General features: G+C 48.8%; 1 protein-coding gene across 6 annotated transcripts in view; it reads right to left on the bottom strand.

Annotated features, from left to right (window-relative positions):
- Positions 1 to 25,784, bottom strand: part of DNAI1 (dynein axonemal intermediate chain 1) — a 151,123-nt gene that overhangs the window by 2,161 nt on the left and 123,178 nt on the right. For 4 of the 6 annotated variants that reach the window (XM_080371155.1, XM_080371156.1, XM_080371157.1 and 1 more), the window contains one exon: positions 2,301 to 25,784. In XM_080371155.1, coding sequence (XP_080227281.1) covers positions 25,413 to 25,784 — 372 coding nt within the window. In that variant the 3' untranslated portion in view covers positions 2,301 to 25,412. Of the gene's footprint in view, positions 1 to 2,300 lie in introns of those variants that run through there. The other 2 variants (XM_080371158.1, XM_080371159.1) reach the window with 1 other exon arrangement.

Below are 25,784 nucleotides of genomic sequence, written 5' to 3'. Positions count from 1 at the left end.
AGGGCTGCAGGAATCTTGCTGTGTTTCTCCAGAAAACACGGGCATTACTGAAGGTGATGACTACTGGGAAATAATTCCTCAGGGGATCCCTGGGCTTCTCCCTCATCCCAGCTCAGCACAGCCCCGACAGAGCAGAGGTTTCTTTGACTGCCAGAGGGAAAGGCTGGGATGAAAGCAGCCCTGGGGGGTGAGCAGGGAAACCTGGAAACCCCTCTGCTCTCAAGAAGACAGCCTCAGTCCTGAGCACTGGGGTTAAGCTAAGGTTGTTTTCATTTACCGAGTCCATCAACTGCATGCTGGGACAGTGCTGATTTGTATTAATGCCACTAAGTGAGCAATGCCCTTTGTGGCTCTGGCCTGGGCAGTGGGAGCGATGTTTGTACTAACGGCTCACGTCACAGCTGAGCATCTCTCTGAGTGAGAGTGTTGGGATAAACACAGCTGCTCAGGGTATTTCAGGACTTAGCTATTTCTGCAGAAAAGCTGCTTTGCTGTCTGACAGCATTCAAAACACTCCCTTTGGCACCCTGCGTCACACATAGCTTTATACACAGGTCCTTGGGACAGGCCAAAGAGGCAACTGCTTTGCTCAGCTAGGAAAAGGAGATACTGAAGCCATGTCCCATCAATGTATTTCCATCCCAAGCCCTTTGATCTCCCCACTGGTAGGGTCAGGGAGGGTCCCTGTGACTGATGCCCTCCAGGTAGTAACTCCAGGTCAAGGGGACCATGTCTGAGCCTTGCTGAAGTCACCAGCCACAGGCAAGGCTCAGCTCCTAGTCACCGAGCTGTCCCTAAAACCTTGACTTTCACACTGGCTCAGCTCCTTCGGTGCTTCTGAGCAAGCTGCAACAAAGCCACATGCAAGCCTGTAATGAGCCGTAACCAAACCAGAAGCCTAATTTAACGCCACATAACCAGGCAAGCAGGATGACACAAGGAAGGAAAATTATAATGTCCTTTCAGGGGCACTGGAACGGAAAGTTTCCCTTTATTCCTCCATCTGCTTTTCCCAGGGTGCCTGTGCATGTGAGCTGGCCGGGCCATGGCAGGCTGGCTGATGGCACCACCACAGCACTGCGGCATCTGCTTGGATGCATGTGGCAGGGGCTTTGCCTGCATCAGCCCTCCGAAGAGCAGCCCTTCTTGGAGCAGAGCTGTTGTAATTTCCCGAAGCACATGCAACGCAGGGAAGCACTACCTCCATGCATGGCTGCCAATGGGCTCTCCCTCCTGATGGATGCCACAGCCAGGTGTGGAAAGGGCACTCAGGGGGATCTGCCACCTGGCATGTAGCTGATCCCATCCTCTGCCTGCATCCCTGCTTACACCGCATCCATGGAGCTCATTGGGAGCTGAAAGGGAGCCGGGAGAAAGCATGCCCCCCACGGAGCGGACAGATGCAGAACTGAGCTTACGTGGAGGTCTGTCCCCGAGGAGCTTATCAAATGGGTACCGGAGCCACTCACGGCAATGTTTGCTTTGATTTTATCATTAACAGTTCCCAGCAGGAGAGAAAAATGCTCTTGGCTGAAATGGTGATGAGGGATGTGTCAGGAAAGCTCATGGCACGGGCTGAAAAGGTGCTGCCTGGGGATGGACTCTGCCTTGCTGACAGACCATGACCCCAGGGAGGTGAGATGGGCAGGAGACTCCTGTCATATCCCCATGGTGCTGTGTTCATGGCCAAGTCCCCCTCACTCTCCCTTTGCCTTATGCCTGGGCTCTGCTCTGGCTCTCCAGGCAGGGAAACTGAGGCAGTGCTGGCACAACTGCTGCAGGACCCTTGATGGTCCTCTCAGCCCTCAAGGTGAGTACTGACACTAGAAGTGAAGCAGGAGGTGGAGGATGACTGAGGTGGAGCCTAAGGGGCAAGAGTGGAGCAATAACAAGGACAAGGATGAGGACAAGGATGAGAATGAGGATGAGGACTGGCTGTTTGAAGACCCCAGATCCATCACTCTGGGAGCCCCAGCCCTCCCCATGCTGGCACATACCGAACACTACATCCACCATATGGGAGTCATTTAAACTGGATTCCCTACATCCCTAGCTGAACAGTAAACCGCTGAGTTAATAAAACTCTCCCATAAAAGCCATGATGCTGGCACTTTTCAGCATCTTTTTTTTTTTTTTTTTCCCATTGGTGGAATAATCATAAAACATCTGCTGTAAGGTTTCGATTAAACAAAGCAAAACATGTTTACATTTTAAAGTAGCGAGGAAGTCAACCATGCTGGCATGAAAAAAGACAGAGAAGCCCCCATAACTTCCCCTGGACCTTTTCCTTCTCTGCCGTCTCTGCCCGACTGTCATCATGACACTGATAGTCTCAGTCTCTGCCATTCCTGACAGGAAAGGATTTCTGGGCACAGTTGTGCTAAGACAGGATCTGGCCACTTTATAAACCAGCCCAGTGATGCAGGACACCAGCTTCCCATGCAAAAGGGGGTTAAGCTTTTACAGACTGATTTTGAAGGGGGTGAAAAGCTCCAAGAAGCCACCAGTGCAGCTGTCCAAAATACCCATCCTTATTATCCTCAGTGGGAAGGGGCACACAGCCTGCCAGGTCTTCAGAGGCATGTTACTTCTGGGGAAGACCTTTTCTTGTCCCTTCTACCCCGCTCAGGGGTAGATTTAGTGACACCTCCATTAGCAAAACACACCAGTGACAGATCTGTCAAAATTCAATGAATGAAAGCAAAGAAGAGACTTCCCTGGAGCATTTCTGTTGGGAACACGAGGGAAATCCAAACCCTTTCATGAACACAGCAAAATTTTCCTCACAGGCTCCCTGGGCCACCACCCAAACATGCATCAGTGGGGGTGTGATATGACCTGCAGCCCTGAAGCCTTACAAAACCTACCCTGTCATGGTCCTGTTGCAATCCAATGCTGTTATATAGTGGGTGAAGCTGGAGTTATACTGAGCTGGGGATGATGTCTGTGCCAGGACCACTTCTAGGCTCTCAAGAAGCCTATTTACATACAGCAGCAATGTGTTTATCAACCACGGAGAGCCTCAAGTCACACTCGCAGCCTGATTTGACAGCGTTGCTCCTGGCCCACGGAAGGATTAGCTGACAGACAGGAGATAAGGATTTAGGCTTATTTTGCTACTGTTTAGAAATAAATGACGCAGGAAATGTTCTGCTTGCAGGGAATGAAACCAGCAGAAAAGCCCAGGGGATAGCTGGGTTGTTCAGGCATCAGCAACCACACAGGATCACTGGCCTCAAAGATGCTCATCCCTCCAGCTTCAGCTAAAACCTGTGCTGTTCAAGGCAAGCACCTCTCCTTGCTCCAGCTCACTTATTTGACTCAGAGATCTCTGCTAGCATCTGCATTGGACCATGCCAAGGTACAACAGGGCAGACAGGTCTTGTGGCCCCAGGTGACCTGCTCTTGCTTGCTGGAAGTCACCAGTGAAGCCACTGGAACCAGCTCTTTTTTACTTTCATGCTGATTGGTGCCGTGGTGCAATCTCTACTGACCCTCAGCAAGGTACTCAAGAAACAGTAAGCAGCGAGCCTCCAAAGCATGTTACGGCAAATTGTGCTAACAGGATTTAATGAAGCATTGACAGTGCCCTCTGAAAACACTTGCTAGCTGCCCTGATGCAGCTGTGTACCCTGGCTGAGCACTGGAAGCTGCTAAATGGCATAGCTCATTTCACAGTGACTGCGGTGTGGAGCATGGCCTCATCAGCCCCCAGCATAGGAGAGCATGCTGAGGGTGCTGATGGGCACTGCAGGGTGCAGGACAGGCAACACCAGGCTCACATAAGGTCTAAGAAAGGCTTAGCACTAAGCTCTTTTGCTTGGGCCACCAACTCTAGCCATGCTGAATGTTCCCTGTTCTTGCTAACTCCAGAGCCACAAGCAATGTCTCTTACACACCACTAATTTAGGCACCTAAATATAGCCATGAGAAGACCACGTTTAGCAACCATGCACGAAAACTTCAGGGAGCAAGGCCAAGCTGAGCACAGACAGGGCTTGTGGTGGTCCCCACTGCTCCTCCAACCTGGGCATTACAATGACTCATTAACTCCTTCTGGATCTATCCCACTACCAGCTGCAGAAACACACCAAAACCATTTGAAACAGTTGGTCTTCTGCCTTTTCCATATCTGACAATTATGGGTTCAAAACAGAGATGTGGTCATGATCCTCGGTTCACATGTCATCACAAAAACATCTTTAAAGTGAAGGATAAATTTTAAAGTTATCCAAAGACATTATGGCCTGAAATGGGCCAAATGGGCAAATACCCTCAATCTGCCCTGCACAGCTGCTGTGATTAGGAAGCATCAGCAAGAAGCTTTCTTCTCCTTCAGGAGGTCTCACTGGGTTTTGCCTGCCCTGGGGACAATTTGGCTGTGCTGCAACTGTGAGCAGTGTGTGTGTGTGTGTGTGTGAGAGAGAGACAAGAGAGACAAGCCAACAGCAGCCACCTCCAATGGAGCAGCCTGGTGAGATGATAAACTCACAAGGTGCATGGAAAAGATTTTCAGTCATATCAGTTCACAGATTTAGTGCTAAGCAGCGAGAAAAATCATTGTGTGCTTGGTGTGCAAGACAACTACCCTCCCCTGACTTGCAGAGGCTTTGGGAAAGGGCTGCAGTAGAGTAAAAAGCCCAAAAGCTTTTGCCTCCAGCCCAGGGGGTGCTGGTGGTGCGAACCACCCTTGGGATACGGACAAAGGGATGGGATGCCCTCTCCTTCAACTCCCCGTGGGACAGGCAGTGCATGCCTCACCACCACCAAACCCTGGATCTGGCCCTACTGGGTTCAGTCTTTCTGCAGTGCCATAGAGCTCTTCTGGATGGGATGGATTACTTTAATTAGCTCTTAGCACTGCTCAGTGGGAAGCCCCGTTACCCAAAGCCTGCCCACATGCTGCATGTTATAATGGCATTGGAGGGAAAGGCTGGTGGGGGTATTAGTGCCCGATGTTTTAGCTGTGGGATCTCTCAGACCCAAACAGTGCAGAAGAAGGAAGCGAGAAGTGGGTTTTAATTGAGATTGTCCATACAAACCACTTGACAGGCAGTATCTTGGCTTCTACCTCGATCAGACACCAAACCTCAGTGCAACCTAAACAATCCCAAAGATGCCCAGGCTTCCCTAGCTCTTGTGCCTACCACAATGAGACACATCTGCAGCACCTCTTTACTCTGGCTGTCAACCCTGCAGTGACAGGCAGACACAGTGCCCATGGGCATGGACATCAAACCCATCCAAAGGGGCAAATTCAAGATGTCCTGTGGTCCACAGGGACCTTGGCAACCTTAAGCTGAAGTCCTTGATGCCAGCTGGAAGGTAGCACCATCAGCCACCCAGCAATGTTTCTTTATCACTCAGCATCTCTCTTTTTTTTTTCTTTTTTTTTTCTCTTTTCTTACTTCAGCTTTATTTTAGCAATTCTGCCAGACAGCTCAGTAAGCTGTTACAGATTAGAATTTAATAAAAGCAACCAAACATGGATGTGAATATGCAGCTCCTGCAATACTTTGGTACTACTGTTATCCCATAGAGCATAGCATCCCATCAGAGATTATTTGCAGTTGTATGAACAGTATATTTTTAAAAGTTGCAATTTTTCCAATACCTCTTTCTCTGGCCACCAAAGTTAATACACATATTCCCTGTGATCGCCTCTTAATTGCCTTAAGAAAGTTCAGCTGATGTTTCTCTCTTAACATGGCACCTTCTTTAAAACTTGTCATGTCATTTTTTTGATACAGCTCATAAAAATATCTGCATAGGAAATGTATTCTTGTTGGCTACTAATATGAGCATGTGTGAATATACTTCACTGCATAAATACAAGTACACTGGAAACTGAGTTTTGCTATAAATAGAAGTGAAAACAAATGTCTTCACTCACAGATGCCCCATATTTAATAACATTAAATGCCAATGGCATGAAAGATGTATTACAACTGATACTGTTCTGCTTACTGAAAGAGCTCAGTCTGCAATTTAATGTCAGGCCACAGTGCTCTCTCCCTGTCTCCTGTTTTCCATGGTTACAATTGAACCCAGGGACACTCCAGAAACAGCCCCAGATATTTCAACTGCATGAACAGTCGTGTCACCTCCACAACGTGTTCTTATGTGTAGCTTTCATTTACATCACAGTGTCACGGGGAGCAGGGCTAGGAGGGATTAGTCCACTACTCCACCGTAGTCCATGGTGGCAGCCACTACTTTTAAATTGCTTCTGACAGATGCTTGTCCAGCACTTGACCCAGTCCTTGGGATGCTCTGCACGATGTGCCCCAAGTGGTGGATTGTCACACCCTGCTCCTGTCACCTGCATGGCCATTTCTTTTGAAAAACCCCAGGAAGAGTGCTGCCAACCCATCTCCTGGTGATGGCTGCCAGTTTGTCCCTCTCACACCCACTGAAACCCTTTCTCTAAGCCTTTTGCTGCCGTTTTATAATTTTAGCACTGCCTTCCTTACTCTGCCAGTCCAGGACCTCTTTAGGGCTATGCACCTCTCTGCATGTCCCTGCTTCCAAACTCTCAGCTGGCCACGTTGTCCTTGCTGCTCTCCTGCTCCTCATGTCCTTAAAGTCCAGTACCCCAAGGTGGAACTAAGGCCTTTGCACTGCTAAGTGGTGCAGCAGAATCAGCTCATGTGTCCTGCTCAAACCCTCTTGCCTGTGCTCTCTAGTACACCACCACTGCTGTGGCAAGGCACTGCTGGCAAGTGAGATCTTTTTCTGTTCACCTCCTTGGTTGATTATTCCCATCTCCTTGCCCCCTCCTGCTGTTTTGCCTCCATCCTCACCGAAGTGCATCCTGTTTACTTCAGACCGTGTCTCCCATTTGTCACAAATTAAATGACTTGCACAGCTCCTCTCCACCTGCTGCAGAAGAAACAGCCAGGCAAAAAAAACCCCAAAAAACCAACACACTCCCAGGCGTGGAAACCAGATCGCTATTCCTTCGGACTTTGTGGGACGTCACGCTAAATCGCATCAGCTATGACTGAGTTATGCTGCACCATGCAAATCAGGGCTTAAAAGGGGTCAGCAAGAAGCTGAATGCAGGATGAACATGGGAAATCCTGCAGCTAGAGCTGTTGCTCGTTCCTGGGATCTGACCATGTCACAGCAGCTGAAAAATTCCTTCCTGCCCTGCACACAGACAAGGCTCACCTGTAACCCACCACAGTGTCCCTTTGCCCTTGGAGATCCTGGTTAGCAGATTTGCTGGTGTCAATCCTCCCCTGAATATGGGCTTAGCACAGTGCTGTTTGGTGGTGGATGCTCATTGCTGCCTGTTGGGACATCTCCTTTCTGAGCCCCTGCCGCCGGCAGGGATGCTGAGGTTGTGTTACACACTCCCTGTTCATGTTGACAGTGACCCAGTGGCACCGGACTGTCCATAAGGGTCTGAGTAAGAGCTGTACAGAGAAGAAGAGGATTCATCCTGGCCCAACTCCAAATGCAGGGCCCGAGGACTGCATATCAGCCAGAAGGAGACAGGACAAAATTACACAAGAGAAAGCCAGCAACATGTTGGGAGGCAGCTCTGGGAGAGCTCTTCTGGGGCACAGGCATCCATGAAGCATCTTGCTTCTTTCTGGAAGACGCTGCCAGCAGTGAGCAGATCTGCCTTCATCTGATCAACAACTGCTCTGCAGGAAGCAGTCCAGGGCAGACCTGAATATTGGTTCCCTTGCACACAGTCATGGGGATGGCAATCGGGCTGGAGCTGGGGATGCTCCTGTCCCACCAACAGACCCACATTATACATGCACCGGTGACCTGTCCCTACCCATGATTTGCTCTGGCCGTACCACCCAGGAGCATGGGGTCTTCCAGGTCCTGCCTGCAGACCAAGATGAGACTCCGACTCAAAAGCAGATCTAGAGCCTGTGTTTGGGTAAGCTGTCCAGGCAGGAGGCAGTCATTTTAATGACAATCCAGTCTTAAGATGCTGATCTGGATCCAGCCCAAGCCTTTGTGCTAAGCTCCTTGACATCCTGTTTAGAAAAAGCATTATTAAAATCTAATTGCTTCATGCATATATTGCTGGTTTAATTATAACAGAAGCAGAGGAGAGATGCGAGCAGTAATCAATCTCTCTGATGATAATACATATCTGAAGAAGGAACTGGCCATAGGCAAAGCCAATCCAACATAATATATGGAAACCAGAGGGATATATTCCTAACGATTGTCCATGCTGCCAACAGCACAGTCACAGTGTGGCCAGGGGTGGCCTCCCTAAACTGCTCTTTGCTTTGAGTCACTGACCAGGATGCTGCACCTGAATTAATTTTACATGTTCGCTGCTGCGTCTCTGTTGTACCAAAATGTAATTACTTCAGTGCCATAGACCAGTTAAACCCATCTGCTCAGCTGGCTGCCGAAACTAATGGACCTTCTTTGCAACAGTGTATTGCAGAATAAAGGCAGGCTGGGAAGAAAACAATGCAGCAGTCATTAAGGTCCTTAACGTAAGCACTTCTCAAGCTAATCTCTCCATTGCTCAGCAGGTCCCACCAGCACCAAAGGTGGAACAAGGTCAACAGGCAGCCTGCAGCTTCAACAAGACAGTGGCCATGCTGGCAGAAGCTACTATCTGACAACTCACCACAGGTTAAATGACTAGAGGGAACCTGTTCTCAGAGGCTGACTGAAGGTGACGCACACACCTAACACTAAGGACACAGATCCGCTACATGAAAAGAACAACCGTGGTACAAAGCCTGTCGTTTTGCTGAGGTTGGAAGCCTCAACACATCAGCAAACGTGGCCTGATCCTCACCCCACTCATTATATTGCTGGAGCTGGGACAGAAGGACATGGCTGGGGCAATGCTGCCAGGTAAACAGCCAGCATTTGTCCTAGAGGGCCCTTGGAGAAGATATCTCCTCGGTGGACATGCAGAGACCTTGCCACATCTGGATACTACTTCTGGCTGAAGATTCCCCCAGCATGATCAGAATATAATCTCAGGAGGGGTGACTTCTTCTTAGGCTCTCCTCTTTCTGTTCTCATCTGAGCCCTTGCAGATGATGTTGTCAGGCTGCAGGTCTGGGAGGAAGTAATAAAGGCTGAAAAGAACCTGGTGATGTTTTGAGAGTCCTCAAGATGATAACTGAAATTGTTCTTCCAGCACAGAGGAGACGCTTAAACTGACTTAAAGGAATGGTGGAAGCAACTGCTTTGTAGGAATAATGTTGCCTTACCTCCCTATATCCCACTGCTTGTCTCACAAAATAGTTAACCACGTGGATCCTGTGTGTCAAGTGCTGGGAGATGGAGACACCACAAGATGCCAAGACGTTGTAGTTTCTGCAGGAATTTTGCTGATCGTGCTTTCCCCCCTCACTGCGGTGCGGTGCTCAGCATGATTTGAGAGCAAGGGATAAGCCCATTGCACTGCTGCATGCCTGGCACCGCACAAGTGCCTCAGCACCAAGAACAATCCTGAAAAGAGATATTTGCACAGCTGGCAACCAAGCAGGAAACAAAAGAAGACAGAAAGAGGCCACTTGTGCTCAGAAAATGAAATCCAAATTTAATTCCAGTAACTATACTTTCATAACATGCTTTTTGCCATAAAGATGCATAAAATCCCTAAGTGAGAGCTGCAGTTGCTTTGAAGGTGAGAAGAAGGTAACTGGGAAAATAGTGCCAGCTTCTCCCTAGACTGTAAAATCCTTAAGAAGCCTGGATCATTGTGAATGGTTATTGTTCTGTTCGTAATTTAACTTCCCCAGCAACCATCTGTATATGAGCCAGAAATCCAGCGAGAGCAGCCGAGAACCTCTGACAGAATTGATTTATTCCAGTAACCCCTGATTTAACCGTAGACAAATGCAATGTTTCCTATACGACCATCTGGTCTTGGATGTTATTTTGCTAAACACATAATGAGCCACATTCCCACCTCACTCCCCACTGAAATCACACCGTGGTGCAGGCACAGGATTACTGACCGGGTTGGGCTCATTAATGTAATTCTGAGTCCTTGGACTCCAGGAATGTGGTCCAGGCTCTGCACCTATCAAGCACAGCTGAGACCAGCCCTGGCAGGTGTTTTTGGTACTTTGTGAAAGTCATCACTGAATTCACCTCCATGATTTCACTCCAGCTCTCCAACATTTCAAGGTTGTGTGGAGATCTGATGCAAAGTCTTTCAAAGTCCTTGTGACCCTCCATGCCACCAGACCCTCTCAAGACTTTATAAGTGGACTCTCTGCTAGATCACCCAAGGAATGAATGGGAAATTTGAAATGCCAGTGAGGACACCAACCAACAGTTATGCCACTGCTAATTGCTCTTTTGGGGTAATTTTTCAGCCTGTTACTCCTCCCACTTCTGGCATAACCTTTGTAATCTCCTGGCTTAGTTCAGTCATGCACTTGTCATGTGGATTAGCATCAAGCCTGACGAAAGGCAAGTACACAGCCACAGGAGAAGGTTCCCTCCAGAGAGACAGGTAAAGCCAAGGATGGCTACAGAGGCTGAGGTGAGAACCACGCTCAGCCCCTGTGTAATGCTATGGCGTAAGAGGAGCTGTTGGTCTAGGAAGAAGCCCATGTGTTCGATATTTCCTGTTGTACAACAGATAAAGCTTCAGCACATTTTCTGCAGAAGGCTGCAACACAGGTAGGCAGCTTCAAGCCAGAACGTGGTAATTGAGAAACACTGGGTAAGTGTTAATGAAAGCAGCTTTGTGAGGTGGGAGGAAGTGAGGAGGGTGAACCCCTCTCACCTCCTGTCCCCAGAGCTGTTGTGCCATGTCTTAGTCACCAGAAAAAAAGGAAAGGAGCTTTTTAGGGAAGAAAGAAATAAGATAAGGACATGACGGCTATACTGGCTCAGTGCCTCTGTTCTCTGCCTCTGGTGATAAAAAAACAGACTAAAAAGTCTTAATTTTCAGCTAATGGATAGGAGGGTTCCAGTTTCACCTGCAGGAAGAGGGGTAGAAGGTAGTTTAACAGCTGAACTGAGATGTCATGTTAATAAACCAGACTGAGTCCAGCAGAGGCTACCCAGATTGTTGAGGGCTGGAGGATTTGCACTGAGAAGACAGTAAGGGTGCTGGGCTTGTTCAGCCTGGAGAAGAGATGTTTTGGGGTGACCTAACAGAAGCCTGCCAGCACCCAAGAGAGGATATCAGGAAGACAGAGACGGGCTCTTTACAGGGGTGCACAGCAGGAGAATGAGGCAAAACAGCCACAAACTGAAAGAGGGAAGGTTTCAATGTGGCAGAAGAAAGTTTTCCTCCACGATGACAGTTAGCCACTGGAATTGGGCTCCAGAGAGGCTGTGGGATCTCCAGCCTTGGAGGTTTTTGAAATAAGTCTAAGCCCTGAGCAACCTTGTTTGATTTCAGGGCTGAGCCTCCTTTGAGGTAGGGGTTGGACTAGAGACTTCCCAACATCCCTTCCATGAACGTGCCCGTGGCTCTGCAATCCCAGGATGTTCTTCACTACCAAGTGTGAATGTAAGGATGAGCTTTGTAGCTTTACCCTACTCTGTCATTGTGTTCCTATTGCAGACAGCATTTCTAAGCAAATGTTCTCTTAACCATATTTGCTCCGTGTCAGGACTGGTGTAGAGCGATCCAGCCCTCAATGGGGCAATTCCCAGCCCCTGGGGAATGCTGGCACACTGTAAGAGGGGACAAGCTCCCCAGCACCCTCCTCTCACAGTATCCAAAGGTCAAGGAAGCTGTACAGACTGGTTTGGATGTTGGTATTGGATGTTGGTAAGGGGTAAAGAGAGGAAGAGGGTCTCCCAGTGAAAAAAGAAAACCAGGAAGCACTGGAGAAAACCCATGGAGGGCAGCAGCCTGAGGCAGATGGCTAGAGGACCAAGAAGGAAGCTGGACCCAGTCTGTGAGAGCTGACACCACAGAGATCTTAAAGCAAGGACTGTTTCCCTGTGCTTACTGACAAGTGGGAAAGCTGGCATAAGGGGGGAGCTTGTATGATCCCAGGCACATGGGGCAAGCATCTATATTCCCACTAGGCTTTCAATGGCAGAAAAGGGATAACATTGATTTAGTATTGACCCATGCTTGCTGTTATTGTAACACCTTGTTTTCTCTGAGTGCTTACAATTTGACTGTTTAACACATGAGCTAATAAGCCAGACTCACAAGAACTGAAGAGTTCAGAAGTCTGTAAATCTCTTCAAATACAGCTACCTGGCCTGTTCCAAGCTGCGATTACTTCTTTAAAAAAGCTGCAAATCTCTCTCTCTATAATGTTGCCTGCCAATCCCCTATCATTTCAAGTAGATTCAAAGTAGATTTAATAGATTTTATGCCCAGAAATAACTGTTATGATTCACACAGCCTCAGTCAGTAAACTCATCACACCAATGACTCCTTTTGGAGCTGAAGCACATCTTTCAGTAAAAGACAAGCAGTTTTGACCTGAAGGAGTTTGAGGGATGCAGACAAGCTAGTGCCACACTAAATATGTGTGCTCTAGTTCTTGTTTGAATTTGGTCAGCTGCCAAGTCCCATTATGTCTCTTTCTGCTAATTTAAGGAGCCTTCCACTATTGCAAATCCCTTCCCATACAGGTGTTTTTAGGCTGAGATCAAGTTATGGCTTAATTTATTTGTGAGGCCCTAAAAACCTCCTTGAAGTGATGTTTCCCAGGCCTTAGATTAACCCTTTTGCTCTTTCCAGACTTACTTTTCATTTTTTATCAATCAGTCTCCTCCATTGAAGTGCCAGCCCTGGATGTGTGCACTGCAGATGGTGATGGATTTGCTAATGCTGCTCTCAGCAACTGGACCCTGGTTTCATTCCTGCTCTGAATTACCCCAGTGAGGTTGCCAGACTCTGTGTTTGGCTCAGTGTTTCAGTGACATGCTGATAGTTCATGCTTTTATTTACAACTTTCAAGCCTCTTTCAGCATCTCCAGTTCCAGGATGCAGCCCCAGAGCTGTGAGGGTGGTCTGCATGGGATTTACATCTACCCCATGCCACCTTGTTTACGGCTGTGCTCTGATGGGCATTCCTAAAACAACACCATGACGCCAAGTCATCTAGTCTGGCATCTGAGACCATCTTGCTGCTGCGGCTATTTGCTCTGCAGCAACACTCACATTTGACACTAACAGCACTACCAGCAGGAGCTGGGTCATGAAAATACCCTGCTGGACCTTGCAAGCTTCATCTATATCAGGCAGACCCTCCCCCTACTGTTACCTTTAAAGATCTGCTTGTCCCAGCCCCCTTTAGCTGAGTACATGCAGGTTTTGTGTGGTGCTTTCTTTTAAACAGGGTGTTTACTTTTAAGAGAAAGTCCATGTGGAACCATTCTTCCAGGCTATAAATAATACCTTGCAACAGGTTTATCACAGGCCTGAGTCAAACAGCATTTGCCAGGCAAGGTCTGGAGTGGGTCTAGTCAGTGTTTCTCTTAGCGTTTGGACAATGGGACAGATGGGAAGGCTGTAGGTGTCCAGGAAGGCAGGACTGCAATTTGGAATTACTTTGCTGGACCAGAGATGTGACCTGGAAAATCTGTATGGGAATATACATGGACAAATGCAAGGTATCATGAGAGAGCAGGGACAATTCCCTGCACAAATATAGGATTGTGGGGAGGGAGCATTCTGCCAACAGGGCTGGGGTTAGAGGGATAATCACCTGGATGGGACCTGGTGCTCCTGTGATACTGTGAAACAGTCAGCTGTGCCACCACAGAGAAACAGGAGCACCATGGCCAGGCACGTAAAAGGATCCCTCTGTGCTGGGGAGGGCAGTGGGAGAGCTATATCCACAGGACACTCTGCAGCGAGGGCACAGCTTGTGGGACGTGGTCTAGGCATAACGATAAGGAGATTTCAGCATAATGGGCTGGAGGTGGGAAACACAACACTGCTCAGGCAGAACAGGTCTCTGCACTGGCCAGGACACTGCAGGGGGTTAGGAGCTCAGATGCCCCCTGGACTGGGAGCAGTGGGATCACAGGCAGCTTCCTGGTGGGATGCGGGAGTATGGGAGAGCAGGGGATCTTTGCCCTAGACAGCCTCACACAGTTGGTGTCTGACATCCCATCTCACAGAAACAGTCAGTGAATTGGAGCGTAACGGCTTTCCTCCAGGAGATCCTTGGAGCTGCTTTGATTGCAGCCATCACTGCATCTCCCATAGCCAGAGGGACTGTAAGTCAGCCCCTCTTCTCCTCTGCTTTGCAGGGCTCTTCTCTTCCTTTCCTCCACGGGATAAAAATAATCCTTTTGCGTCAGTTCCATCGCCATGAGCGCAAGACATTGTATTCATCGGCAATTCCTTCCCTTCTCTCATTTAAACAATTCCCCATTGAGCCCATCAAATTAATTTGAGCAAGGGCCACTTATTTGGCCTGCCTGCCAGCACAGGTGTCTCCCTTACTTTTCTTTCAGAGGGGGCTGGTAGGTGGCATGAGCATGGGTCAGGGAGAGGATTGGCAAGGGCTAGGAGCAGCGTGATGGTTTCAGTCAGGGCATGCAGGGGCATGGAGGTCTTAGATTGACACACCCAGTGTCAGGAAACACACAGGTGAAGTCTGCAAGTGCAGGGCTTTTTACAGCAATGTGTTTGGGATGTGTTTTACAATGGCACAGACACAATCTCCCAGGCAGAGAGCTGCCCTCTGTGTTGCTGCTGGCAGCCTCAGCTCTTTCCAGCCCCGGCCGGCTGTTTGGGGAAGGCTGTGTCAGGCTCTGGCAGAGGCTTAGGAGGAGTTACAGGAATGTGCCAAATCTCAAGCTGTTCCTCTGGCCCTTGTAGCTGGCTGCATGTCTTCCTACTCTATGTTACAACAAATTTCCTGCCTTTGTCACTGCAGCAAATACCACCAGGCTCTGCAACGAGGGACACTGCCCCAGAGCGCCCAGACCTTGCCCAGGGACAAGGTATGTAATATCATAAGGAAGGAAAAGCTGAAGAGCTTGAAGAACAGTAAAATCCCCCCTTCCAAGCTCTGCAGCATTGCCAGGTTCAGTGAAGCAATGCAAAAACATGATTGGGATGGGTTTTGCAAATGAAGACTAGTGTCCCTTTTGCCATCGCTGCTGACTCCTCAGGTGCCCAAGTCACTGTGACAGCCACGAGTTGGAGAGAATTAGTTACATTTTTCCACCTAAATTGCATGACCAGCACAAATGGAGGCCAAACCAACCACTATGGAGGTGCAGAGCCAACAGGGAGCTGCTCACCTGTGTCCCAGGGTTTTGCATGCTTTGTTGGCCAGGGCACCTGTGGGATGCCTGCTCCTTCCTGCTCATGCCATGATCCAGCTCCTCATCTTTTCCCTTATACTACTGCACCCTCTTCCCTCTGTCCCACACTGGGACCTGCACATTCACCCTCCCTTTCTCACTCCTCTGGCTGCCAGGATGGACAGCTGAGGGGGGGCACAGGGCCAAGATGGGATTGCTGGGCTGTAGTTGTAACAGCAGGAACATCACTGACAGCAGTGGCTGCTAGCTGCAGGCAAGTATATCTCGGCGTCCCCTGTTCCACTTCCTAACTTTCACCGTACTCCAGGGACCTGGCTGCCCTAGCTTGAAATTCTGGGCTTGATAGCCTGTGGCATCCAACTGCCTTCCAGTGATGGACAAGGCAGGGAGGCAGGAGACCCTGCCAGGAGCTGGGCCCCGGTGGGGGCAGCGTTGTCCATCAGCACACTCCAACATCAGCTCCTCTCCTGAGGTATGACTGTATTGGATATGTCCAAAAGCTTTCAGCAGGATGGACACACAGACAAGAAGCTGTGGTAAAGCAGATCCATGGTGCCTATGGACACCTCTCCTTTGGCCACTGTGGCTCCCAGGGAGATGGGCACCCTCATCCCACTTCAACATGGCAAGGTGCTGCATCTCATCCAAAGAGAGGCAAAGGCCAGGTCCAGGACCAGGGCTGGGTCTCCCAGGCCCCAGACGCTGCTTTGCGCTACATCCTCACGATGAGACAACACCTTGCCCTTCAAATGCACCCTGTGGCTCAGGGGTTGAGCTAACTAGCTTTCCTCTTCCATACCCCTGCAGCAGAGCCAGTACTCAGCAATAGCTGCACTCCTGAGAGCTGCTTGGGGCTCTCGGGCAAAAAAGCAGCTCACCCCCAGATGACCTGGAGGATAAGCATCCACATTGCCTCCATCAGCAGGCATGATCAGTTATGGCAGGGGGCTGAGCACAGAACAGCCTCTGCAGGAGACACTGCAGGCTGGCAGACCTGCTCTCACACCCAGAGTCGTTGCTGGAAGAATGACAGTCTGCCAAAAAGTCTCCCTTGCTGGCTTTGCCAAAGGCATGCTTTTAAACAGCCTGCTCCCCCGGGGGCTCCTCTGCCTTTGTGCTGGGGCTGTTACTCAGGCAAAGAACTGGTGATTTCTTAGGATCCCCCAATCTCCTGGAGGGCATTTAAGTCATGTGTGTAGAAATGAATTTACAGAGGACAGCTAAAGAAAGAAACAGGAAGGAAAGCCAAGCCAAGCAGCCCATGAGGCTGGGCAGTGCCTCTCTTGCCACAACATCATGCTGTGCCCACTCCTCTGTTGTCACAGCTTTCTGCCAAGGCACTGGAGAAAGCGGAAGCTCTGGCTCAGAGACGAGCTGTGCAAGCTGAACAGGCATATTCAGGCAATCACAGACCTAACCAAAATGCAAGATGTGAAGCAGGGCTCCTTATGCATTAGGTGTTTCCCAGGACAGGCAGGGATGAGCTTATCAGGCTGCAGAGGAGCAGAGCCCAGGATGCCAGGGCTTGGGGAGCTCTAGGGTGGTGGGCACCAAAGTATAGACACAGTCTGTTCACGAGGAAGAGGATACAAAGCCTACAGACAAAACAGTTCTTGGAGCAACATAACTATGCTAGTGTGGAGAACTACAAGGGAAGAAGTAAAATAAGGCCCCACTAAAAAACACTTTGCTTGGCTAAAGTCAGATTTCAGTTACTCTTAAATACCCAGAGGACAGAAAACCCAATGGACACACCAGATTTATGTCTAGAAAGAGGCATTTAGCTCAGTGACTTGCTTATTTTTGATCACAAAACTAAATCACCCTAGCGTTTTTCTCCAGACACCTAGTATTGCAAAATGGAGTAGTCTTGCATCATTTTCAAACATGGTCAACCTTTTTTTATTATGCAGATCTTCAAAAAGGAAATTGGAAAGTCAAAACCAGTCCTCCTGGCTTTGCCAGTGTCCCCCTGACAGCACACAGCACCTCACAGGGTGAGACTTGCACTATAGAAATAATTTACAAGTACTATTGAATTTTCTTAAAATGGGACCTTTTCTTGCTCCAGTTGCCAGTGTTTCCATTTAACGTACTAAACACAATTCATCCTGACCAATGGGAACTGACTTCAGCTTAAAATAACTTGCAAATATGCTGATGTTGTCCCTCCACCAAGTGCCAAACATAGTCACAGAAAGTGACATTACACAACAAAAATAAGGTTGAAGACACATGGCCAGGAACAGTGAAGAGAAGAAAACCCCCAGCTCTTTGACCTTGGGGTTCAGCAATCCTGCTGTTACACAGAGCTCTTTTCTCCATTCACATAGTCTGATGAAACCCAATTTTTTTTTTCTCCAAAAACAAAGAAAACTGATTTACTAAGAGACGATTCAAGTCCTTTAGATCTATTGCTGTCTTGTTTGGGTTAGCTTTCCAAACAGTGCTAGTGTCTAAGGTTGCCACATCTCTGTCCAGAATCTAGAACTCATTGTACCTGTGGTGTGACGCTCTTGGACATCTGGATTTGTGCCACAGAGTCACTCTCCTGTGCAAGTGGGTATGTCCAGGGTCTCCAGATAAATACCCAAAGGCTTCAGTTCTGCCTGAGAAGAGCTGGAGCCTGCTGGCACATGGACCAGTTCCTTTCCAAGGAAACAGCCTTCCAGGACTAAACATTCCCCTCATTCTATCTCAGGCTATGCTAGATTAGGAGGTATCCTGATGTGGGACAGTGGAGAAAGAAGGGATCCTGGGGGGCTGTGAAGTTCTTCCTGCTAATGGGTTTCCCAGCACAGTGGCAGGGCAGGAGACAGTGGCAGGGAAGGACAGGAGGAAGAGGCAGGGGAGCCTGCTTCTGTCAGTGCACCTCAGCATTCCCTTCAGTAGATGCTGATGTACAGTTATGAGTCACAGATCTGCCTATAGCAAAATGGCTGCAGGTTGCATCCAATGCAAGCTGCACACAAGTGGTATGGCCTCTTGCTGGCCTCAGTATGTGCTAGGACCAGCTCATGTCGACAGCAGGGACTGCCAGAGCAACCGCCTTCAGCCCTTCCTGCTCTGAGGCAGGGACAGAGCGACCTGTCCCTACAGATGTGTCTCTAATCTACTCTTCTTGAAAGCCTCCAGTACTGGGTTTCCTTCCCGTACCAAGGAGCCAATGCCAGTGCATGTGTCCTTACATGGCCCACACAAGCCACACAAAGCTGTGAATAGGCAGAAATAGGGTTTCACAAGTCCCTGGATCCACCCTGCGGTGCTCAGCTCTTCCCCTAACAGTACAGCGAGCAGCTATCTGCAACTAGCTTAAATAATAGGGAAGGGACTGAAAGGAAGTCAAAAAACATTTGACATTTTCAAATCTGAGAGGAAGCAAAGCCATCAAGCTGCAGGTCAGTCTCTATGAGACCCAAGCTTATTCATGTGTGCCTCCTTATCAGGGGGCCAGGCTACATCTGGAGGAGGCAGTCCTGATATAGACAAGGTACAGCAGCAGTCAACGCCAAATTCCTCCAGCACTGCTTGTGCTCTGTGATTCTGGGTCACTGCACAATTAGCAAGCCCTGAAGAGACACTAGGAAATTGGCCACTGCTCGCACAGCACAGAAGTGACTATGGGAATGTCAATGAGAGAGGAGAATTTGCATGAAAACAGGGAGACTAGGAATTATAACGTTAGAAGAGAAAGACTTGATGCATTTGGAGCTGAGAGGTGAGTGCTTTTCTCTCAAACAGAATAACATCACATGAGAGCTGTTGAAAAAGAAAGTTTGGGGACAAAATGCACTTCCCTCAGTGCTAAACCACTCACCAGCCCAGGACTGATGTGGCCTTGGAGAACGTACCTCACCCATAGCTTCCTTCTGTAAATACAGTCTCACGTGCAGATGGACTGTACCTCCTGGGACAGAAGGAGGGAGTTCAGGTTCATCTTCCTGTGCTGGTCAGTTTATCCCTCACAGCTACGGAAACACCTCCCACTGCTACAGGAAAAGACTAACAGAAACAGTTTCCTGGTCCTTAACTCTTTTGGGTTTCAATCTGTCACCCTAGGTCACAGCAGCGTGAGGCTGCACAGCAGAGAGGTTCAGGCTCAAGCATCCCACTGTCCATTCACACTGTCCAAGCTTTGTACCAGCTCTGGGGCTGAGCCACATCCCACCGAGGCCAAGTATAGGGGCAAAACCCGAGTCCTTTATTGAAAAAGCACTGTGTGCAGTGGGTGCTGCTGGGGAGTATGAGAAGGAAGAACCTCAAGCCCCAGGAGACAGGGAGGGAGGCAGTGCTGGGGAGGGGGTTAGGCTGAAGGAGAGATTTCAGCCACTCTCCTACTGTCTCCCTAAAACTTCACACACTTCCACCAGTCTTCCTCGAATCCCCTTCCCTCCTTCACCTCCTGAAAAGCCCAACACCCTTGCACTGTCCATCGCAGTCCCCTAAGTCCTGGTTGATCCCTTCCAGACCCTGCCATCAGCTATAGTCAAAGAGCCAAAGTGGTTCAGTCAGCAAAACCCACGGCCCCTTCCTTGGATGAGCAGCCCTGCTGCGTTGGATCCGGCCAAGAGCAAAATCACCAGGGCTGCAAAGAGGCAAGGGGGCACAGGGAGTTCAGAGGTGACACTGGCTGGTGTCATAAGGCACATGGAGAGCAGAGCAGCTGCCCAACATGTACACATGGATAGGAAGGCACAAAGCCACCCCATGCTCCTCGCTTGTCCCCACACCACAAGCTGCTCACAGGCACCCTGTGTTGGAGGCACAGGTGTGTGCCTGCAGCTCCTGACCCACGCGCAGCCCTGCCGCTGCATCCTGGGATGGGCAAGCAGCCGCGTTCCCCTTGCCACTCCATCCATGCCCAGCTAGACCCTGCCAGCCAGGATTTACTGCCTGGGAAGTAACTTGATTGTCCCTGAGGGACAGAGAAAGAGGTGACTTGCAGGTGAAGAAACCAGTAGTGGGAACAGAGACTGAGATAATCATCCTAGGTAATCCAAGATAAATAAATCCAAGACAAGCACCAGGCCAAGAAGCTGGCTGCCTCCCTGGCTGTCAGTCTGGGTACTGGCCAAGAAATTTGCATTGGCCTTAGCAAATGCTGTATGGTAACCTTTCTTTGACCTGATTTCTTGTCTTCTCCCACTCTGCTGTGGTCTCCCAACATTTCTAAAAACTCTTCACAGATTTTTTGACTATCTTCTGCTTACTTTTGGCATTGATGGGGTTGAGCCAGGCTATATTAGTAGTTTTTTAAAAACAAACCAAAGCCCATGAGCAGCTACATTCTTCTGACTGCGATGACAAAATGCTTTAATTTCTTCCAACCCTGGAATGAAACCCAGAAGGCTTACTAATTAAACAGCTCTGCCCCAAACCGATTCTTCTCACAGCAATGCTTCCCTTGGGTGAACTCAACCACCAAGTTCGTTACATATTAGGAACGATACTTTATTAGTTAAACAATTCCTGCCTGACAATCGTTGCACTATTTAAGGAGTGCTTGGAGTCCAGAAGTGGCCTGGGCAACAGCAGAGAGCCACTTGTTCCTTCTGATGCATCTTAAAATACTGTGAGCATTTCTACGCCACCTCTGAGCTCTGAGCAGGACCCAAAGTAGTTTCACCAGCTCTCCTTGCACAGGACAATTATTTGCTGGCATGAGCTTTCTACCCAAGCAGGGCTGGGTGCTCAGGGAGATGGGTGTTCAGCATGGCCAATGCAGGACCATGTTGGTGGTAGTTTGATTGCAAACCCACCCTCAGCAAGCTCTGCTCTTTGCCTCATGGTTGCTCTTCCCACAGGGTTTGGGTCCAGTTGTCTGCCCTGCCAACCTCCATGCTGCCCAGGCTCTTGGAGCTGGTGCTTCGCAGTTGGGTAGTGTGTTCCCAGAGAACTCCCAGAACTACCAGAGGACTCACACAATCTAGAGACAACAGCAACAGGCACAGAAAACCTCTACCAGGATCACACCTCATGGACGTACAAACAGCTCACTGCCTTGGGGCAAGGGGATGTCTCTGTCCCACCCCAGAGACTTCATCCTGTGGGGCTACGGAGGACTTCAGGATCCAAATCAGCAGGGCAAAGAGACAAGAACACCCACAGTGCTTGGCAAGAGTGCAGGGACCTCGCTACCCTCTGTGCACAGAGACCAGCCCTTGACACAAGTGCTTGATAGGTGGCAGAGCCCCTGTCCCCAGCTTCCTCTCAACAACAATTGTACCTTTTCCCATGTGCCACGAAATGATTTTAGAGGCCGGAACTCACAGGGAGTTTTAAGCATTTTTTGAAGCTTTTACTGTGTGTCTTGGTGAAAGTAACTTCTAAAAATGCCACCAGAGTGCTTTTGAGAAGTTTCTCCCTTGGCATATTTGTTCCGCCAAGTGTTCATAAATGAGGCTGCAGTAACACTGCTGACAGCAAAACCTGGAGTATTAAATAACATTTCTTAAAGAGCCCAAAGTGGTTTACAAACATGAATTAATTAAACTGCAGATCAACCCTGCAAATTATTTAAAGAGCTCTTGAACCTCCCTTGCTCACTTAAGGACTTGAAGAGAGGAAGGAACCAAGGTCTGACAGGAACCTAGCAGTCCTTACCCTTGTTATTTCCACTTATCCACCACACTGGCTTTAACAGGCAAATCAGAATAAATTCAGAATGGCTGAAATACCACCGGGATGAAGTTAGCTCAGCCCTTTTGGTGAGCCCTATCTTGGAAGCCCAGCGACAGCTGAGGGATCTGCAGAATATGGAGCAGACAGCACCGTGTCTATTTTTAGGGGAATAATGGGGTTTGGAATGACATGTGGCTATTAAGAGCTCTCTCAAAAAAAGGTGATTAGTCTGCAAGTCATACCTGTCAAATGCAGCTGTCCCAGCTGTGTGGGAAGCTGGCCGAGAAGCTTCAAAGGCAAACCCCTGTGACACTGGTGTGAAACAGAAGGGCAGCAGGATCTGGATGAATCCCTGGCTGCCCTGTCCCATTGGCACCCTGAGTTCTGCCAGACCTCAGCAAAAAGCACCTTCCCACCTCCAAAGGAGTTGACAGAAACAATACCAGGCAGCTGAGCTCACAGATGCCGGGGTTGGCATGAAGGCCCCAGTCTCCAGAAGCACTGGACATGGCTTGCCCTCCCAGGTGTCAGGCAGATTTCTGCACTGGGCTCTGCAGGGATCAAGTGCCAGACAGACCAGGCTGGGGTACCTAGGTACCAAGCCAGGCACAGACAGGTTTCTCTATCTGCAAAGAGACAGCTGGGATGCCAGGACTCCTCTGCATGGTCTTAGACTCTCTCCACTTACAAAAATCTGTGGATATTCTGTGACTGTTAACTTGGCTCTGGGAACTCCCAGAAAAGATTAGGAAGTGAAGTCATATCACAGAGGAAAGCTGGCTGCACAGGTTAAAGAGCACGCTGGCTTGATCTTCAGATGGGCCAGGATCAATACCCTGGAAGTACATCTGATTCCCTACAGTGAGATGATACTCTTGCAAACATGGCTGGAAGCTTGCTGCTAACCAAGGCCATGAAGGCTCGTGCTGGCACAGGAGGGAGGTGGAGAAGGATGCAGTGGATGGCACTGCCTGTTCTGCCAGGGCTCATCTTCCCTCTGTTAAAGCACCCTCCGGCACCAGCTAAACCACCTCACCACAGGGTCCTGGACACCAGCATTTGGCACAGCAGACGCCATCAGCCGTAAAAGATGGGCTCAGTGACCAAGCTCACCTGTCTACTTGTGGCACAGAAAGGCTGCTAAGCTGGCTGGGCCAGATCCACCACTTTGCCACCACACTGCATGTCATCTGTCCTAAATTCTCATCTCTTTCAGAGAAGAGCTGGCTGTAGCCAGGGGACCTGCACACATCACCAGTCATGCCTGAACATCCCTCCTTCTTCTCCACATGTGCAGGAAACATTTAGTTCAGTGTTTAGTGTCCCTTCAAACCCAACTAAGCAAACAGAAGACAGATAGCTTAATAAAGTCAGAGCAGCAGAATCCATTTTCCACTCATATATATGTTGTCTGGGATACGGAACCTATTGGTTTAAGGTCAGCAATAAGTGATGGAGCCACTCCTGAACTCACAGTGTAAACTGCTTTGTTAACAACATGCAATTTGCCTCTGAAGAAAGTTGGCAGAAGGAGATGACAACATTCATACCTGCATGGTGGGCTGCTGCTGACCACCATGGCAGCATGCTGGTATCACTTTTAAGCCCCAAAGTCTGATTTTGAAGGTCCAAACCCCCACTTCTAAAGTCCAAAGCCTAATTTATAGTGCCCAAAGCCTCATTTTTACTTTCCAGATTCTTAGGTTTTGCTTCTAAATCCTCATGTTAGGCTCCAAAGCCTCAGTTTTAGGGCTCAGTTTTCATTTGCGAAGTCTCACTTTCAGGGTCCAAAGCATCATTTTTAGGGTTAAAAGGGTTAGTTTCTGTTTGCAGAGTCTTATTTTCAGGGTCCACAGTGTCATTTTTAGGATCCAGACAGACATCTTTAAGGTCCAAGGTGTGTCCTGAGTGTCCAAACCCTCATTTGGAGGGTCCAAAGCCCTCTTCTAGGGCTCAAAGCCTTGGCTGTGGGTCCCAAAGCCTCATTTTTAAGGTCCAAAGCTTTGATCCTATGGCTGAAAGCCTACTTCCAATGCTCCAAACCTTTGGTTTAGGCTATCAATTCCTCACTTAGGGCTCTAAGCTTCATTTTTTTTTAATGTCCAAAGCTGCATTTTGAGCATCAAAAGGCCCATTTTTAGGATGTAAATCCCCGTTTTTAGCAAAAAAAGTCCTTACTCCTCAGGTCCAAGCTTGTCTTTTAGTAGCCATAGCCTTTTTTTAATAGATTCATTGTTAGGGTCCAGACCCTCACTGTTAGGGTCCAAAGCCTCATTTATAAGTTCCAAGGCCCACTTTTAATGTTCAAAGACTCATTTTAAGGGTCCAGAGCACCAGTTTTAACACCCAAAGTCTTATTTTTAAGTTCCAAAGCCTCATTTGTAGAGTCCAAAGCCTAATTTTAGGCTCCAAAGTCTCACTTTTGGGTCCAAAGGAAGGAGACATCGGAATTAATTCTGGCTCACAGTGCACTATTTCTGGGTGCTGCTCAGCTCAGAGCTGGGGTGTAGAGGAGAGCAGCCGTGTTTATCTGTGTGTGACCCATCTCCACTGCTGAACCCTTGTGCAGCCAGGGTCTGTGGCAGACACGGTGCTTGCCCACACCCAGGAAAGACTCATAAAGCAACCAAGAAGCTTGTCCCAAGCCAAGCTGCTGAAAGCCCTGAGAGCTTGGATGGTCTCAGGCTGCAGATTTTATGGAAATAGAAAAGCATGAAGCATATGAGACATTCTCCTCCACAGCTCCCATGCCCAGCCCCACACAGATTGCCACACTACTGTGTTTGTTATGCCCTCTCAAGACAGGGAAGATTCACATTTCCAGTGGTGTCTGGCTGAAGGAACGTTTCAAAAATCATTTGGAAGACTCTGGAGTGACACTAGGGTGATTAGTTCCTGGCCAAAGACCCTGTCTAATACAGCAGAGTAATAAAATCTTTGGGGATATATAAATGAAAGATGATTATCTTGACAGACTGCTTTCTTGGATCTGCTCTAAAAAACCTGAAACTGAAAAAGCTCCACTAAACAAAAGACAACTGGATTTGAGAACTACATGGGCTCAGAAAGGACATTGCATTTACAGACATTCAGCTCATAGTTGGATGAAGCCCAGAAGGGAAGTCTAGCAAAGAATCCATGTGGGAGACCTTATCATCCTTTGTGACTGGCTGGGTGGGAAGGGGGGCTTCACCAGCTCACAGGGGCACATGCATCTCCTTGCTGTCACTTGAGACAAGGATCCCAAGTCCCTTCACAAATTAAAAATAGTCCTTGCTCATTCACATGAGAAATGACATGGTTGTCGGGGCACAGGCTCTGATGATCCAGGAGTGCAAGAACACAGGCAGCACGCACTCTGTGGGAGGACTCAGGAAGGATTTAGAACTTCCTTTACCTGGTTTCAAGGAGTTTTGCAGATAAAACCCAAAGTTCAGAAAAGATGTTGAGCTTTGGGAAACAAATGAACCTCTTCAGAACTTGTGGGCTTGTCTGGACCATGGTGAGGGACTGGACCCTTTTCACTAGTCCCTGCTCCTGCCCAGGAGTGAACTGAGCCTTCCTACTCATACAAGGCAGGGATCCAACATCTCAGACACCCTACCCAAAATGCTTGAGGTAATCTTAAGCACCTTGACAAAGAGACCACATTTGCCAGCATCATTGCACAGAAGGAGAGGGGATAGTGATAAGGCACAAAGACACCTGTCGTGGTTTGGTGTCTCCATTAGGGGAATGCAGGTTGTTCTTACCTTGGGCATCCTGCGTAGATTGGGAGAGAGCTTCAGGGAGGTAACGTGGCCTCGTTCATCTCCAATGATGACAATAGGGTAGACAGGGTTAAACTGGATATGAGTTATTTTATTTTTCTTCTTGGCCACCACTAGCTGGGTGCAGAGAGCTTCATACTTATTAATGCTCAAATCAAACACGTGGGC

This window comes from Falco punctatus, assembly GCF_963210335.1.
Source record: "Falco punctatus genome assembly, chromosome: Z".
NCBI classification, from domain to species: domain Eukaryota; kingdom Metazoa; phylum Chordata; class Aves; order Falconiformes; family Falconidae; genus Falco; species Falco punctatus.
Note: the sequence above shows the minus strand (reverse complement) of the source record. Positions and strands in the feature narration are given on the sequence as shown.